This window comes from Grampus griseus, assembly GCF_964374135.1.
Source record: "Grampus griseus genome assembly, chromosome: 11".
Taxonomy (NCBI): Eukaryota; Metazoa; Chordata; class Mammalia; order Artiodactyla; family Delphinidae; genus Grampus; species Grampus griseus.
This window is the reverse complement of record NC_139005.1, coordinates 62,604,702-62,623,595: the sequence shown is the minus strand read 5'-3', so window position 1 is coordinate 62,623,595 and position 18,894 is coordinate 62,604,702. Positions and strand designations below refer to the sequence as shown.

The 18,894-nt window shown below is 38.0% G+C and overlaps 1 protein-coding gene across 3 annotated transcripts in view; it reads right to left on the bottom strand.

The window, feature by feature from the left end:
- NAV3 (neuron navigator 3) overlaps positions 1-18,894 on the bottom strand; it is a gene marked incomplete at both ends in the record, with an annotated part of 362,535 nt that overhangs the window by 148,596 nt on the left and 195,045 nt on the right. For all 3 annotated transcript variants that reach the window (XM_082666667.1, XM_082666668.1, XM_082666669.1), the window contains 2 exons: positions 1,597-1,980; positions 2,647-2,755. In XM_082666667.1, the coding sequence (XP_082522793.1) occupies positions 1,597-1,980; positions 2,647-2,755 (493 nt within the window). The remainder of the gene's footprint in view (positions 1-1,596; positions 1,981-2,646; positions 2,756-18,894) is intronic.

Here is an 18,894-nt window from a genome sequence, read left to right as displayed (position 1 = left end):
TGATCTCTCTTCTGTATTCTTTTCCCAGGATTCTTCACACCTCTCATAATTTCTACTATCTCCTATATAAGATCATATCCTATGATTATTAGGTTATTAATCATTAGGTTAATAATTATTACTGATAAAAATGTAATTGTGATGATGATGATAATTTACTGAACACATATTGTGACAGGCTTTGTGCTAAGTGCAATTTTGTGGGTTATTTTCTTCATTCTTAACAATTTCATGAAGATTTTGCAATTTTATCCTTATTATGGAAAGGAATTTGGATACATTAAGCTCTCAAGGAGTTGGCAGATAGAAAATGGTAGAAAGAAACTTAATTTAGACACTCCAACTCCAGGGGCAACTCAACTGCTTCCTACCCTAATTAACAATAACCTGTCTCCCTAATTCTAGACCTTTAGAAACTCAGAGAAGGTGGACACCAGGAATGAACTGGTGGGTATCAGGATATCAAAGCAGAGCTGTTAAGTCTGATCAAAAGTTTTCTTGTACTTTTTAAGGTCTTGTTCCCATTCAAACAAGCTTTTCATGACTGAAGTCAGGAAAGGTTACTCGTACAGAAGAATGATTTCAGAGACCAGTCCTCTCAGATGCATAAGGACAAAGAAGAGGTAAAAACCTGGACTCACATGAAAAATATAGATAAAGTTAGTTGGGAAGCTTTTCCTTTTATTATAGAGCCTAGGTTTTGAAGTCAGATGTATCTGAGTCCTAATGCAAGTCTAGTCTTTGCTTAGCTTTAATACAGTTGGGGCCAAGTGGGATCAGTTTCCTTATCTGTAAAACAGGTATAAAAATACTTACCTCATAAGGGTTGGTGGTGGGGAGGGGGTTAAATGAATTAATGTCCTTAAAGCGCTTAAAAAGAGTGAAGTAGGTAATAAATTTTCAACGTGTCAACTACAGTTATTAATAGAAGTAGTTTTAATTGAATATCCTATTTCCTCCAGTGGGGCTCATCCTCAGATTGAACTAAATATTCCAAGTTGCCAAAATGCTTTTGAGAGTTTTATAATCACAACTCTTTTTGGAATGTAATAGAAAACAGAAGGAAAGCAGGGGTTAACATAAAAAATCTGATGCCATCAAAAGAGAATAAATAGATTGAAATTTTCAGATCTAAAATGATTTTCTCTCAAGTCAGATTGGAGGTATATAATTGAAGAATGCTAGAAAATCTGTGTTCCTCAAAGCAGTTACAGGCAGCTTTGACAAGCCAAAAAAAAATCAAGCAGCTCAGCAAAACTCCTCCTATCTCCTTCCCACGTCCTTCACTACAAAATCTGTTATTTAAGAAGCATGTGAAAATCGCTCTGAAAAACACAGGGCACATGTGTTTCTCTGAACTAACAATAGAAAAAGTTAATGGATTATAATGAAAAGACTTTAGAGAAATTTTGGACATTTTACTGTTCATGAATGATTAGAAGAGAAGGCTGAAATACCCCCAAATAACCTTAGATTTCTCACATTTTCTAATGACTTTATTAACTAACCTATATCCCCTTCCTACAGCTACTGCATTGTAGTAGACCACCTCTCTTTATGCAATTCTGTTAGAGACCAGGGCCCAGGGCCACTTACCCACTGTTGATGTCATCAGCTCTGAGACTTTTCCCAAGGATATCACCATCACTCATATATCCACCAACATCGACTTCAGAAGACATGTCCAGGTCACTGCTTGCTTTCTCACTCATGTCAATCTGTGACATGTTTCCCAGCCGAGAGACAGCAGCTCGACGGAGAGGCGTAGTGTACATGAACCTGGAGGGGTCTGTGTGGATGAAACGACTGGTACTGCTGCGAGGGTAGCCAGCACCCAGGGAAGGAGCATCTCCAGCCTGAAGTCTAGGACATGCCTGGCCCAACCTCCAGGTCATGGGAGTAGGTCGACCTGTCAAGTTGGGTATAGTCCTGCCATTCACTTCCGTCGTCACAGTGCTGTCAAATGTTGTCTCCAGGGTGCTGTCAAATAAAATAGAGAAATCACTATATTCTGTTCACCTGGGGCCATAGACCCAGAATGCATGAAGACAGGAACGCCTACAGTTGAGAGTCATTTCTTAGAAGTATGTCCATTTTCATGAAAGTCAAATTATACATTCATTTTGAGATTCTAAACACCTCTGCAGGTATCAAAATGTAGGAAGGGGCATTCATCACAGATTTTTTGCTTTCAAAAGAAACGCCATCATTACATTTTGGATAAAACAAAATATTGTTTCACATTCTCAACCAACCCTTAATTTAACCCATTGTAGCCTTCCCAGAACTTTTCTGGAAGTTAACTACAATTATGTTTGAAAGACTCTCTACCACCTCTCCTCAGATGCTCTTTAATTACAACTTCCACCCTTGTTATTTGAGGCAGGCGTGAAAATCCATTTAGCAGTGATGGTGTTAGTTTCAGTAGCTAATTCAGTTTAAATGGGAAATTATACTGAAGAGGAGATGGATAGGAGAAAAAATCACTGGGTAGGGCTGAGAAGTCACCAGTTCACTGTCATATAAAATTTAAGTGAGAAAATAGTAAAGGAAAACTAAAATTCCTTCTTTATCATTACAAGAAGTTAAATGCTTAATTGTAATTTTTTCTTTATTGGCCCCCAAATAGGCAGAATTGAAGAAGACCTGTGACTTATCTGGGTCCCACGAAGACTGGACATAGTCTCTTCTAAATTCTGCCTCAAATCTGCTATATTTTTAACTGTTCTCATTCTTCTTGTTTCAGGGTCTTCACCTAGAAAAGTAACATAATAATAAGTTTTTTATTCATGCCATTTACTGTCCTGTGAATAATCTGAATAATTATAATATAGATATAGATATGAGTTCCTTTTCGCAAAAGTAAAATAATAGGTAGAAAATTCCAAATGACTATTATTATCTGAAATTATAATTTTTTTCTACAAATAAAATGTGAATAGAAACAAATGTAATGTTACAAGTAATAATCTGAAGTGGTGATTATACAACAGTATTTCGTAGGTCTATGACCTTAATCATTGCAAAATGAGAGAGTCATTTGGAAATATACTGTACAGTGCTCCATGTTTCTAAGCTTAATTTAAATATCTGAAACTATCTGGATCCTAATTGCTTTCATAATCAGCTATTTCAAAGTGTGCTCAGAATAGCTGAGACAAACTTGACTTATGTAGCAAGTATACATTTATACTCTGGGGGATCAGACAGAGGCCTTTTCTCATAGAAGCAATATCTTTTTAAGTCTTTTATTTTATTAGACTCATGAACCAAGATCCAAGAATTGGATAGCTTTATTTTAAACTATTTCTCCACTTTCTACAGGGAACCAAAATATCCACATGTGACACCAGAGCGCCAGTAAAGTCTTAGGCATCTAATCCAGTAATAAGTCTACACATAAAATAAACAGCTCTGCCAGGGTGACAACTGTTGGCCTTGTTCAACCTCTATCTGTCATTTGGGGGCAGAGGTGCCATTAAACCATTTTGTTTATGGCCATGTAATAATTCCCAGGCCAGTGGCCATTGAGATTGGTGAATCTGGATAGTAAGAACAACATGGAAAGGAAGGAGAGGAAACATAGTCTTAATTCTGTTCAATTTGGACTCAGCAGGATGTCCAGTGATGAGGAATTTTTTTTTTTTTTTTTTTTTTTTTTGCGGTACGCGGGCCTCTCACTGTTGTGGACTCTCCCGTTGCGGAGCACAGGCTCGGACGCGCAGGCTCAGCGGCCATGGCTCACGGGCCCAGCCGCTCCGCGACATGTGGGATCCTCCCGGACCGGGGCACGAACCCGCGTCCCCTGCATCAGCAGGTGGACTCTCAACCACTGCGCCACCAGGGAAGCCCGAGGAATTTTAAATAAAAAGAAAGAAGGAATAAAAAAAGGGAAGGAAGGAAGGGGAATGAATGGATTAAGGGGTGAGAAGGTATAGGAAAGAAAGAAAAGGAAGAGGATGGCAAAGGAGGGGATGGTAGGGAAGGGAAAGGAATGCAGAAGGGATGGAAGGAAAAGAAAAAAAGAAGGAAAAGTGAAGGTAGAAAATGGCATGTATTAAATTCCAGCATGAAAACTGTCACATAGACAAGTCAAGATGCATATCTACCATCAGTTTTAAGAATACAGGGAGATATTCAACCTGTTCATTTTTCTTCCACAATATTCACGCCAGGTTAAAAAAAAACCAACACACAACAGATGCACACATTTAACATCTATAGTAGAATCTTAGAGTTGATGGGGACTTCAGAGATTGTCTTGCCTCACCTCTCAGCCAATGAGGGAAAACTCTTTGTGTCACTAGCGAGGTGGCCATGGGTCTCTGCCTAAAACTTCCAAGATTGGAAAGGCTTCCTCCTCTCCAGTAAGAGGTGACTCTTTCCAATATTAGGCCAATTAGGTCTCATTATAAAAACAATTCTGAGGACGAATAATGATTTGCCCCCATTTAACTTCCACCCAGGGGTCGCAATGGCTCTGAAACCAAATGAATAATTTTATATCACTTTACCATGGCAGCCCCTCAGAAAGACAAATGCTAATTTCTTCTTCAGCCAAACACTACTATACTGTTCATTATCTTTCATCTTGAATGGTTGCCAAAACAACCACCACTCTGCTGCCAGTCTGCAAATCTCTTCCTTTTAATTTACCAATTATTTGAATGATTGAAATGCTTAATAACTGTATTATTATTTCAGATTTAGAAAGTACTGAAAAACTTCCCTAACTTCCCTGTGTGTGTGTACACACACACATACACACACACACACACACACACACACACAAATGGAATATTACTCAGCCATAAAAAAGAATGAAATAATGCCATCTGTAGCAACATGGATGGACCTAGAGATTATCATGCTAAGTGAAGTAGGTCAGACAGAGAAAGACAAATATCATATGATATCACTTATAGGTGGAATCTAAAAAAATGATACAAATGAACTTATTTACGTAACAGAAACAGACTCACAGACAGAGAAAACAAACTTATGGTCACCAAAGGGGAAAGGTGGCAGGGGAGGGAGTAATATATACACATTATTATATATAAAATAGATAAACAACAAGGACTTACTGTATAGCACAGGGAACTATACTCAATATTTAGTAATAACCTATATGGAAAAATGATCTGAAAAGAATATATATGTGTGTGTGTGTGTGTATAACTGAATCACTTTGCTGTACACCTGAAATTAACACAACATTGTAAATCAACTATACTTCAATAAAAAAAGAAATTAAAAAAAAGAAATAAGAATATGTTGTACATGGCACAACTTTTCTAACCCTAATTCAAGTCATACAATTTCTAACCTCATAGATTAACATTATTTTAAAATTCAGAACTGTTAATAACCCTTAAGACTCTAATTATATTTTCTCTGGAAATTCTTCCCATCCTTCTCCTCATAAATATAACACAGCATATTTGAGAAATGGCTAGAAAGAAGTCTACCTCTTATTTCCAAACAATCTGGCAGTAGGCTGAAAGAAAAAGAAGGCTTTGTAAGGAAAATCTTGAAGGGCAGAAAAAAATATCATTACAGTCAAAGGAAAGGCAGAGGTGAAGAAGAGATTTTACTTAAAATGGCAAAAGTAACAGTGAAGGATGAGACCAAACTAGAGACACATTAAAGCTAATATACAGTAGTTTATCTAAGATTTCACACAGTAGAGAAGCCTAAGATTCTAAGTGATGGTAAGAGAAAAGTCTTAAAGGAGAAAGTGCTGAGATGACTTTTATTGGAGGGAGTAAGGAAGGCAAGTCATTGCCCTTACACAAGTTCCAAAAATACACCATTACAAGCTCCCTATCTCCTATCTCCTAGCCCCTTCCTTTGGGGAGAACTTTGACTTTGTAATCAAGCTGCATCTCAACTACTTGCCAATTGCATAATATTAGTAACACTGATATTTGAATTACTGTCAATATCTTTTTTACATAAACTTTAAGAACAGTGTATTTTCCGACATTCCATTTCACTCAGTATTTTTTAACACCTTCTTTATCTCCTTCTAAATTTCCTTCTTCCAATCCAACAGGCATCTTAGATCCTTGGATTCTTCCAATTGAATCCAGTGTTTCTTTATACAGCTTCCCTCATGTTTCAGAACCATCACTCTCTCTCTCTCCATTGTTTTTTCTCCTCATGACATCTACTCATGACACTGCACCACTCATGACAATCAGACAAATGGACCTTTTCCTCTCAACACTTACTGAGCAAAACATAATTGCTGCCTCATTCATGTCAGGAAAGATAATAACCAAATCAAAATTTCTTGCAGCAAATGTTCTCAATGACCCACGAAAGGCAAGATAAAGTTAAATGCACTTACAACCCCCCCTAAGGATTGCACAAGCCTGAAATATCCTGTAAATTTGTATCCAAATCCCATAAAAAAATAGAGAAATGGGGGCAGGGAGGGAATCACAACTGTGAAAAGGCCAAATGTAGAAGCGCAAATACCATTAAACACTTAGTAACAAATAAAAGTTAGCAGAAAAATGCACATGAGAAATTTAGTCACAAAAATGTGTCCCCTTTCACTTTTATAATCTCAAAGCCAGCTATTATTCCTGGAAGAAGCCTCCTGTCAGACAAAATAGTAAGGGCTTACACACATTTTCCAGAACGGCATATTCTGCAATTTGCTTTGAGTTTTTCACATTAGTGCAAACTACTTTCTCTTTGCTTGTAACATCTCTTCTATTAGGACAGAGTAACAGGCTCAGTTTGGTGCTTTTGCGTTTTTACTTAATGGCAGACAGACCATTTAATCTGTGCAGTCCTGCCCTTACTTTTCAAGCTTTAATTACACACACTGTAATTAATAACACTGCCAGCCTTTGTCATCTTTTAGGAGGAAATCAAATTACATATGAATGAACCTGATTCACAGAGAATTATGTCCTCTACACCAGCTATATTACAAATGTTATTTTTTAGAGTACAGCTGCCTGATTTATTTGGAGAAATCACCCTAGTTTTGTGGATGACCCCAAAGGTGAGTTGGATAGAAAATTTTTCAACTCATCAGGTTAAACCAGACACTTTGGGGGAAAAATAGCAAAATATGGCTAACAGCTTTACCACTACCTTTTAAATATTCTCCTATATAGTTATAGCACAGACCCTACTCTGTCTGATTTATTAGGATATCCAAGAATAAAGAGTTGAACTCAGGGAACTCTGCCTAAAAACTAACTTGGAAGAAGCCATTTTGAGTCAGAAGCAGAACCTAGTCAAGCACGTAGCAGAAATCCTGCAATTCTTGTGTGCTGTGGGCTCGGATATATTTACCAACTTAACATGCATCATTATTTAGGGAATTGCATTGCAATGCTTCATTATCCTGATATGATTATTCATATCAGAGCTATTTGAATAAACTCTTCCTCTTACTTTCTCATTTGCATCTTTGAATACTGGCATATGCTGGGGGAGAAAAAAGCCTTAAGGAGAATAATCCCATAAATAAATTAGCAGATGCTCAGTTTAAAAACCATGGAATACACAGACACCTACTGAGAGATGACCCTCTGACAGTAATGCTCCAAGTTATTTATGTACAAACAGGCGTATGTCATATACACACCCAGCCACAGCATGCTATCATTTAACAGAACAACCAACACATGCTTTCAGGGGACTTTACTCTGGTCATATCTTTGAAAATACTTACATAAGAGGTACTTAGAACAAGATAAATGCTACCATTTTCAAGGCAAAGGACAAATATTATTTGATTCTACCGTTTCAGAGGATCAAGAAACGAAAAAAATTCTTAAGGATTAAGACTCCCCCTCTTGCCTTTGTACTGCATGCAGAGTTTTTTTTTTTTTTTTTTTTTTTTTTTTTTTATGAGAAGCAGTTCATCACGGAAAGCACACAATGGTGAAGAAGTAAATATTCAGTGTCTGAGCACCTGGTGTATTCAGATTCAGAAATCACTATTCCCGCAACTGTGGAAACATTACTCTTTTAAAGCTAAACTAACAAGAAAAATTGAGCGATATTCACCTCTGCTGTCTCTCTAAGCTTTCTTCTTCTAAAGCTGGTTCACTAAGATTCCAGAAAATCTCATAAAACCTCTTGTAACAGGAGGGTCTACACAGAGAATAAAAACAAACCTATATTTGGCTTCAGTTGTATGAATCAGAAACAAAGGGATCACTGGTCTGGTTTAATTCTTTCAAATTTAAAGAGTCCTATATGAAGTCCTTTGTGGAAATACACACTGACATAAAAGAGGATGTGGTCAATGGTTTAATGCTTATGACTTTTTGAAGAAGGCACCGCATGATATAAATATGCTACAGTAGAGCGCTGAACTTAGACATAACAATGAAAACGTATACAGTTTAGCTATTCAGGCAGGTGGCAAGACTGAGGAATTACTTCAGACGTTGTCATATCTGATTAGTTAAAGATTATTATCAGAAGTTACTCCTAAGAATCATGTCATCAAACAGGCCTACTTTGTAAAGTATCAGAACAGTTCACATGCATCTACATAGTAATTTAAATAGTTATAATGTACACACTCAGAAGTATTTTTTGCCCAACACTTCAAAAAAAAGTAAGTGAGTAAAGCTGTCAGAAGAGGCCTCTGCATTTCAAGTATAACTAGAATGTATGGTACTTGTCACCGGGGTACAAACAAGGCCATCTATTCAGACACCACTGAGGCAGCAGAAGAAACCTGACTCTACAAAAAATTTACCCACGAGGTCCTTCATTCTTCATTCCAAATCTGTGGTGAGGTCGCCTTGAGGGAAGTTGAATAAATAGGCCCCGTTAATGACTAAGTAAAAAACAAATTTGGAGTTTTAAAATGTTAACACTTATTTATGGATGTCTAGAGTGTACTAGACTCTAGGCCAATAATGCCCAGGGCAGGTGGTTGCTATTTACTTTCTCCATATACACTTTACAACTAGTTCTCACAGTTCAGTTTTCTGAAGACAATCATTTCAAGAAACAAGGAATTTAAAATTGTTTTGAGTAACTACGGTTTCGAAACCATCAGTCAGAAGAACAGAAGCTATTGGCTTATGCAAAGAGGCAGCTTCTGAAAATTCCATCCTCCTTTTAGGAGCAGACCCGACTTACCTAACAAGTCAGTGTAAAGGGCCTGTTCCAGGTCGCCCAGCATTGTTAGGATCACATCCTCGTCCAGATGAGCTGTGCCTTCCCGCAGGCAGCTTTCTCCCTCCTCTTCGGCCCAGCTCCTGCCGATGCTGCCAGGCCTGGAGGACACATTTTCATCTTCGGACCGGCTGTCTTCATCACTCTCACCTTCCAAGCCTTTTCCGGAAGACCACTCTTCTAAGCTCTCACTGCCTGCATGGCTGGTGGGCAGCAAGTTCCAGGCCCCTGGGCCCCTGGTGTGGTACAGGGACTGCATGGACCTTGACAGGAATCTGGACAGAGAGCGCCTCTCTGCATAGCTGGATTCTCTCTGGCTGGCCTTGGCTGCATTTCCAAACCAGTTGGAAATGCGCACAGTGGGTCGCCTCTCCCCCTCACTGGTGAGGGACAGATTGGTCAGAGACTTTTGCTTCTGAAGGCAAGCTCCCTTTGGCCTTACTTTGCTCTGAAACACAGAGAGTTCAGCTGGCCGCTGCATGGCTCTCCTTACTGGCTTCTTCTTTTTCAATTGGACTTCATATTGTCTTTCTGCACTGAGATGCCAACTGGCCCTTTTGGTTTTAATTAACACTTGCACTTCAATAAAAGCTCAGGCAAGGCTCAAACATTCACGTTAGATTCTAGAGCTATAGTACAATCAATGAGTTGCCCACAATTCAGCTTGCCATGTCATGCCCCTCATCAGCAGTACTTACAAACGTTTTGCTTGTATATATCAGAAGCAGAAAAGAGTTCATCAAAGACACTGCTCCAGCTGAAAAGTAGCACAGGAAGCCAACTACGTTTTCCAGTCTTTATCCAATCACATGTCTCAGCAGGGCGATGGGTCCACATTTCCCTCTATCGCTTCTGTATTCCCAAACGCGAGGTAGTGAAGCACCAGCGATGTCTCTGGCTTTGCTTTTTTTCCCTGCCTCTCACCAGCCCTTCACTGATCTATCTGGGTCTGCAGCCCTTTACTCTAGAGGAACTGGCAGGGTGCAGCATGTAGAGCCTCCACATCAGAGCCCCGTAAGAGCAGACTAAGCACTGAAGCCAGCCCTGCACGCGCCTCTCATGTTTTAGTATTCCACCTGCATTCTCAGATCTATGGCTCTTCCTTGCTGCAGTGGATGCTGCTGGCTGCCATGGCAGCAAACATCCTGCTAAATTAAAACAGAGGCACAGAAGCGGCTGTCCAGCCTAGCATGCCACAGGTTTCAAAGCCAAGCCTGAATGAGATGCTCCACGATTAACCCTATGCATGTTTAAATCACTCTCGGCTACCCCGCCTCAGATACGGAGAGAAACACACACACACTACATACACACTCACTCACATACATAACACACACTCCACGACAGAGAACGACAGACTAATTCTCTGTAGCTGCAGGCAGCTGAAGCAGGCAGATCTGTCTTCTGAATGTTGGGATTTGTGCTGTAAAAGCACAAATCAAATTCAAGAGTGTAAAGGACCTAAAAAACGGAGCGTGACACTCTCCGCCGGCAGACATAATGCTTTAAAGGGAAAGACTTCACCTCCTCTTTTAAAGAACAAATCCAAGGGCTTTTTATTCTGAAGGTATTTAGTACAATCCTAATCTGACAATAAAAATCAAGATTTATTCCTATACAAAAATAGCGCAAAAAAAACCTCAAACGGTTTTTTTTCTTTTTTCTTTTTGAGAATGAATATTTTCACTCAAAGCGTATAATTGAAAGTTGATGGCCAAGTACATTGAAGATAATGATGTGACAAAACCCATAAAATGTATATTATGTTTTCTGACATAGAGCATTTTTCTTAGTCTATTCCATAAACCTATTACTGTACAATCAGCTCTTTAATATTTTGATAAAAAGCAGAAAACCTAAAGGGTAAATTTCTTATATTTATCTTGTACTGGTTATAATTACCATCCTGAAATTCTGATTTTAGGAAAACTTTTAAAACACTTATCAGGTATAGTAGAGACCATGTACCACTGAGAGCTAATGAGAAGAGCATCAAGGAAAAGCTTTTCAGATTTTTCTGCCCATAAACATTCCTCACTAAAAGGGGGCAGCAAGGAGAAATAGATTAAAATATTCGTGTCATTCAAATTGATATAATTCCGTAGCATTTTCTGAGCTAATATCATCAAATTAATTCTGATTTTTAACCTCCTGTTGCTAACTTCAGCTAGGGGGAATGCTCAGTCTTTTAACTATGTAAATTAGCATTATAATGTACACTGCCTATACCTTTACATATGATAACAACTTACTTTGCAAAGTTAATTATTCCTTATGCTCAAGCTCAAGGGTATATGTAAAAGGGTATTAGATGGAAGGAAGGGCAATCATTCGTGATAAAAATTTTTGCAATTAAACAAACCTGTGAATTATGAATACTGATTCTCAATTCTTCATTCTTCAAAAATAATCTATGTTTATACAAAATGTGCTTAAATAAAATGAGGGTACAAAGGCTGAATCATAGAAACTGACAATTATCCTTCTAAAAACATCATTTTATAAAGTGTTTTTCAAAAGATCAAGATGCTACCTCGCTTTGGATTTTTTCTTCATTTGGAGTTATTGTGATCCAGTAAATCAGCAGATTATAAGACTAGAGTAAATTTGTTAAGGTTATGAAACTTTAATGTGTTTGATATGTATTACACTAAAGGACACAAGCAGCATCCTCTAAAGTCTTACAGATTCACAAAAAATGGAATTCTTACGCTTTAGGCATCAAAAGTTAAACTTGAGCATTATAAGTGAAAGCAATAAAGATGCCCTCTCCTTATACAAGGATACTTGTGTACCAGTCAGCTTAGACCAGTGGTTCTCAAACTTGAATGTTCAGAATCTCTCCGAGGGTTTAATACAACGTAGCCTGCTGGGCCCCAGCCCCATCTCTACTCATTCAGTTAGTCTGAAAGGGGCTTGAGACGCTGCATCTCTAACACATTCCCAGGTGATATAGATACTGCTAGCTCTCGAACGAACCCCACTTTGAGAACTTCTAGAGTGAGACTAGAGACTAGTGGTTTTCAACTGGGTCCTCCCGAGGGGACATTCAGCAGTATCAGAAGATAGTTTTGATTGTCACAAAGGTGGGTGTGGTGCTTCTGACATCTGAGAGGTAGAAGCCAATGATACTGCTATACACCCTATAATGACAGGAACCCCACTCCCCAAACAAAGAATTATGCAGACTACATGTTGATAGTTCCAAGGTTGAGAAATTATGGCTTGGACTACGTTATATTGTATTTACAAATGATTTAGAAATTTCAGCAGCTTACAGAAACAAAGATGCACTTGGCTCACATTAACGTCCACTCTATGTTGGCTGTGGCTCTGATCCAGGTACCCTTTATACAAAGATCCATATTGAAAGAGCAACTTCAGTCTAGGATAGGTTGATATCATGACAGAGGGAAAAAGAGATAAGAAACCTAAGCTTCTGCTCAAGAATGGCCCATGTCATTTTTCCACTCACATGTCATTGGTCAAATGAAATCACATGGTCCATTCTGATTCATTGGGTAAAAAGTATAACACAGCTGTAGGGGTGAATTTAGGAAGGGACTAAGTCCAGTGGAGACAGCAGCGAGAGGCTGGCTATTTTGAAGATATAACCCGAACAGAGAAAAGCACCAAAAGGGCATTTTTGCTTGTTTCTTTGTTTAGAGATATTGTCAACTTGTAGTCTTCCCCTGGGAACAACTACATGGGTCCTTAAGTTTACTTTGAACAACAGCAGGGAACCCAGTTATTGCTTCTCTAGAGGCAGTTATCTCTGCTTGCTTTGGGTGTACATTCATACATGGGTGTATTTATACTTACTTGTATTCAATCGTTTATTTAGTTACTTATTTTTAATAGATTTATTTATTTATTTATTTTTAATAGATTTATTTATTTATTTATTTATTTATTTTTGGGCGTGTTGGGTCTTTGCTGCTGCGCACATGCTTTATCTAGTTGCGGCGAACGGGGGCTACTCTTCATTGCGGTGCGCAGGCTTCTCATTGCAGTGGCTTCTCTTGCTGCGGAGCACAGGCTCTAGGCGCGTGGGCTTCAGCAGTTGTGGCTCGCGGGCTCCAGAGAGCATGATCAGAAATGTATGTTACACAAGGTGGAGGAGGAAGCCTCGGTGTATGAGACAAATATGCCCAATCAACACTGAAAATGTGAATCGCTCTAATTTAGCCAAGACCTCACATAAAGTAGAGCTACTGTAATGTTCTGAAAAGGAATGCTTTTGAGCTCTTTAGTAAACATAATTACAAAGTAGCTATTTAAGTAAAAGATCTAAACTGATTTAAAATGACCTGAGCTTGATCATCTTAATCTTTATAAACACCCAAGATAAAGGCAAAATAAGTGATCATTTACACAGGTCTTAAATACCAAATACTTCCCATTATTCAATACAAAGTCTGGGAAGTCAGAAAAAAACACATGTAACCATTAGTTTATCTCTCTGTTCAATTTAAATTCTTACTTCTAAAATGATTTCCTGAATTCATCCAATTATTTAATTACTTTTTTACAAATGACATATTGGCTTCACTGATTCTGATTCAGTCTGGCATCTATCACCATTTTTCAGTGGAATATAAATTCTAGATAAAGGTTAAAAAGTGGATTAAATAAATGTTATACATGTTGGTAGACGGTCTTATGCAAAACAAGGGGCATGTGTGAACCTATGTATTAAAAAAAATCTAAAAACTTTCTGAATGATTCCAGTGGAATGAAAAACAAAGCTCACTTTGCATTTGGCAGGATCTCTTGGCACTTGATGAAAGGGATGGTTTCTGAAGCCAGATTCTTTTTGTCAATGAATGAGAGAATAAAACCCAAGCCAAAGCAGTAAAATCTAAACCATCAGTTCAGCTGGACTTGTAATATTGAGGTCATGGCATGAATCTTAAGGATAGGCTGGAAGCAAGAAGCTCACTCGGTCTTTGTCACAAATTATATAATGCATATCACCTGACTGTAATAATTAATAGAACCACCATCATCAGATTGGGTAAATATCACAGTTTCCTCCCTAAGAACATGACAAATAATGGGAAACTTGAGAGAGATACATAAAGACTTTGGAGGGATAAAAGGTCTCCAAATTGTAAAAGTCTTGAGTTTTCTCCAGCATATGCCATTTTATTGTGTAACTCATTTCTGATACTTATCTTCACACCACAATTTAACTACGTTTTTAACTTCTGCTACCATTTAATCGTGAAGACACTGTTCTTATAAATTCAAATGAGTTACTGCATAGAGGAAATGTAAAGAGCTAAGCCTCCTAACAAATCTGCTTTTCAATGTGGACTATTCAAGTTTTCTCCTTAACAGTATCATAGATCTTTACCTGTCATGCATCTCACAGGTCATGCAATAGGGATGCTTTTCACATTTGTTTAAGTACAAAAAGGGATTTCCCTGGGTAACACAACAGAAAAGTGCAGGGAAGGAGGGAGACAGAGTCTCTGACGTGGCTTGTTCAGGGGCTCAGACATTTTCTACAAAGACCTTGAGCTAATATTCTTCTGCTTTAGGTTCTGTTTTCTCTACGTTTGTTTCACTCCAGGGTGAAGGTAACTGCCAGCAGCTCCAAGCTTTCTTCTGATTAGCTTCAGGTCTAGTGGAAAAACGGAGTGTCTCTTTCCTAACAGCCAGGAAAAGTTCTGAGACTGATTCTCATTGGTTCTGATTGAACTGAATTGGGTCAGTTGTCCACTCCTGAAAGAGTCACTGTGGTCAACGGGATGGGTTGTTCTGATTGGATCTGCTTGGGTCAATTTCATTTGAACTACGTGAACAGAGATTGATGGGGCTATGGTTCCCCAAAAGAAAATCAAGGGGCTGTTATGAGCAGACGCAGCAATGGATGCTGGTCAGGCAAAACGATACCAGGACATCAAGGTACGTCTACTGTGAAGCCAGTGGTGTTTAATATACAGAGCTTCTAACTTAGTTGAGCCAATGTAACTTTGTATTTTTTAAATTATTTCCAGGCTCCTCCAAATTGTATAGGCTTCAAAAATTCACAAAACCTGGATCTTATCCAGCCAAGACTAACTCCATCAGAGTTCTCTATTATTTAGGCTACTTCACTTGGGGAACAGGACAGATTTACTCCCCACTGAGGTCCCCACAGCAACCTTTAGCAATAAGGCTTCAACAGTAGCACTGGCATTGAAACTGGCATTGAAAATCACTGAGCTACCAAAATCCCAAAAGTACCCATTTTTACAATAAGAAACAGACAAAAATAACAAGTAAAACTTTTTTTCAAATTACTTCCATTGAAGTTGTTTCTTCCTGAAATATTATTTCCTGATTTCTTTACCCATTAGAATTCTACTATACACACATGTGATCTTCTTTTAGGCCCTGTATAAATCTTTACAGTTAAGTTAGTTGTTCCCATAAATCAGGTAATTCAATTATTTGTGGTGTTAAAGTTTATTTGTCTCTTATTCCTCCATAGGAGAACTCATGTCTTAGTCATGTTTGTTTTCCCAATCCTTGGCATGCTTGGCATTTATAACGTACCTGGCAATGATTACTGAAAAGATGGATGGAAGAATAAAACCGTATCTCACAATAATCCTGAGTTTATTAAGCATCACTACAGTCACCTCACAAAAAAGGGAACTAAGGGACAATGAAAACAACAAAATAATGGCAGTGCAGAGGCCAGGATTAATTTTTTCTACTTCCTAGAACACTTACCTGCTCATATCTCATGCTGTCTTTGAAGAAACATTCTAAGGGCTAGTCTAAGACGTGGCATTAAATTCAAGTGTGCATGTGGTTTGTGGTTTCCCTAGCAGCCAGAATATAGTAGCAACAAGAGAAATTAGATAGAGAAAGAAAGCTGTGGAAGGGGTCAAGGAAAGTTGTTTTGTTTTATTTTAAATTAAGATTGCAGAGATGGCAGCATCCTGTGGGGCTAAAGAGAGTGGTTTGGTATAGAGGGAGATAAGGTAGAAAAGAAAGTAATCCAAGGAAAAGTGAAGTAAATAGGTATAAAATGCCGTACATGGGTAGATATGGTGGCAGGGGTTCGTGAAATTCTTTTCTCTCTGCTTAAATTTTTTTAGTGACATCAAGGTCATCAGTTAAGAGAAAGGATGGGAGAAATGGCACTGTAGCTTTGTAAAGAAGAGATAAGGTATAAAATTGTCATCTAAGAACAATCTCAAGTTCTTAGATGACAAAAAATGAGTAAATGCGCCAGAGAAATACAGAATGATTGCCGGGCAGCATGAACTACTCACTTGAAGTTGGTGGCCAAGAATGTAAAGCGAATCACATCAACACGTGATGTGTTTTTCTCCAGGTTCATTCATTGCTGGTATGGACTAGGTGGAGACCTGAATGTTACTAGGTCTGTGGTTTCATCCAATGAGAACAATGAAGTGCAAGAGGTGTAAGGGAGTAAAGGGTATAGGTAAAAGTAAAATCACATTCAGTCACTATAGGAATTCATCTGATTAAGGAAGGAAGAAAGGATATGTAGAGGTTGGTGAGGGTAAGTAATGGTGGTGGCATCAATAAATTGCAAATCTTAGTAGGACCAGTGTCAGAGTCAGAGAATGAAAGGAAGGGCATTGAAAGGATAGGAGGATGTCATCAGCAAGAGTGGGATGCATGGAAGTGAGATTATAGAGAAGCTGCAGATTCCGACGGTGCCCAGATGTAAGGTATGAACAGGAGAATAAGTAGCTCAAGGAGGGATTAGAAGGCAAGATCATTAGAAGAAAGGCCAGGGTATGCCAGCTCTGCTCTTGTCACTGGCCTGCTTCCCTATGACTGTCATCCTCTCATCACTGGTCCACCAGTATACTCTCATCTACATTTCTCCAATTATGGTACTCAATTTATAGCTTTCTAATCATAAATATCTTTCTTTCATGAAATCTCAAGTTTGCATTGAGAGAAATTTTCGGTACTCCACTATAGACTCATTTTAAACAAATGATCGTAGGAATGACATAATCAGATAAGCCTCATTTCAGCACTTATGTGCTGTTTTCTTTCTTTTATTTCTATCTAAATCATAGATTCAAATCTATGATTCTATATCAATACTTATTGACATAAATTAATATTATACCTTCTAATAAATCCATCAGACTATTGTATTATGTTAAAGTCTAGTTTATTTTTCACTTTCAAATATTCTATTAAAAATCAGAACATTAAATGGAAATTAAGAATGTTTTTTCCAGTTTTACTGAGATATAATTGGCATGTAGCAGTGTATTAGTTTAAGGTGTATAACATAATGATGTGACTTACATAAATGGAAATATTAATTGGATGTATAAAAAATGATTAAATGGTCAAAAGAATAAGAAACTGGAGGAAAAAAGATCAAACATGGGTTGCTGATTCAATCAGAGATACTAAGCGATATACTAATTCCAGAAAAACAAGGTTTCTTTGTGAAAATCACATAATTAGAATTCAAAGTGTACTTAAATGCATTTTCTCCTACAGATTTGAGCTCTAGTATTTTGTAGGCATAGTGATACTAATTGAAGACATGCATGAGTAAAGAAATGTGTGAAACGTTCCACACTATGTTTAAATAATATCTAGTCACAATACAGATACATATCATCATTCACCAAGGGGCTCTCGGGAGCCAGGGAAAACCAACACTTCCTCCAAGTGCTTGAAAAATCTACAAGTATCCCTATAGTTATGCCTTGCATTACCATTTCCGCCCTTACCCTGAACTGGCCCACTGTCATCTCCACATGAAAACTCTGAAGCCTATGATACCACTGATGTTAATTCCAGAAGGAACCCTTGGGATGTGGTGCTGTCATTGCTGTCAATATCCATTGATGGATACTGCGGTAACTGCTAATGCTCGCCGAAGTGTTTCAAGTCTGCTTAAGTGAGGAAGTTTCTTAACCTCCAAATTTGTGATATGGCTATGCTCATGAGCTTCAGAGCAATACTTTGAGTTCTAGGAGTACTATAGTAATTTTTAAAACTTAAATAGTTCTTTTCGTTTTTTCCTTAGGAATATACAAGGGCTGAGTCAGAGACTTATTGGACCAAAAGACATACCTCTACTGCCATGCATCCTTATACTTGGAAACACATAAAATGTTCTTAAACTGTCTTTCCCCTTGGAAGCAGTATATCACGTTAAGAGCCTACTTAGTTCCTATATTATACATTATATAGGTCCATATGGACCTATATATAATAAAATTATACCAGAGGGCTTCCATATGTGCCTAGGCTTATCCGGATCCTAGGAAAAATAGTGGACTAAAGCTGAGAATCTGACAAATTGGGTCTGGAGTATGTACATGTCATTTTTCTTACATTATTTATATATAATGAAATATTTCCATAATTAGATTTTTCCCAGAACACACATTCAGAGCCACTATGTAGAAATGTTCAAAATAACACAGAATTGTAGACAGAGCAGGGTTGGAGGCCTTGGAAATTTTACATTGCCATCTGATCATTAGTATTTTTTTAAATCTCTAGATATATTCAAGAACTGCCTTATTAACAATAGAAGATTCTCCAGGTCTTCTCTGATAGTATTCAATTAGACTGAGGGCAACCATGACTTAAAATCTCAGCCTCTGAGAGCACTACCATTCTTTACAGAATTCATTACAGAGCAACAAAGAGACCATTCTAAGCTGAACAGTCAAATACCTAAGCATCTCTGAAGCATGAAATGTACACAGT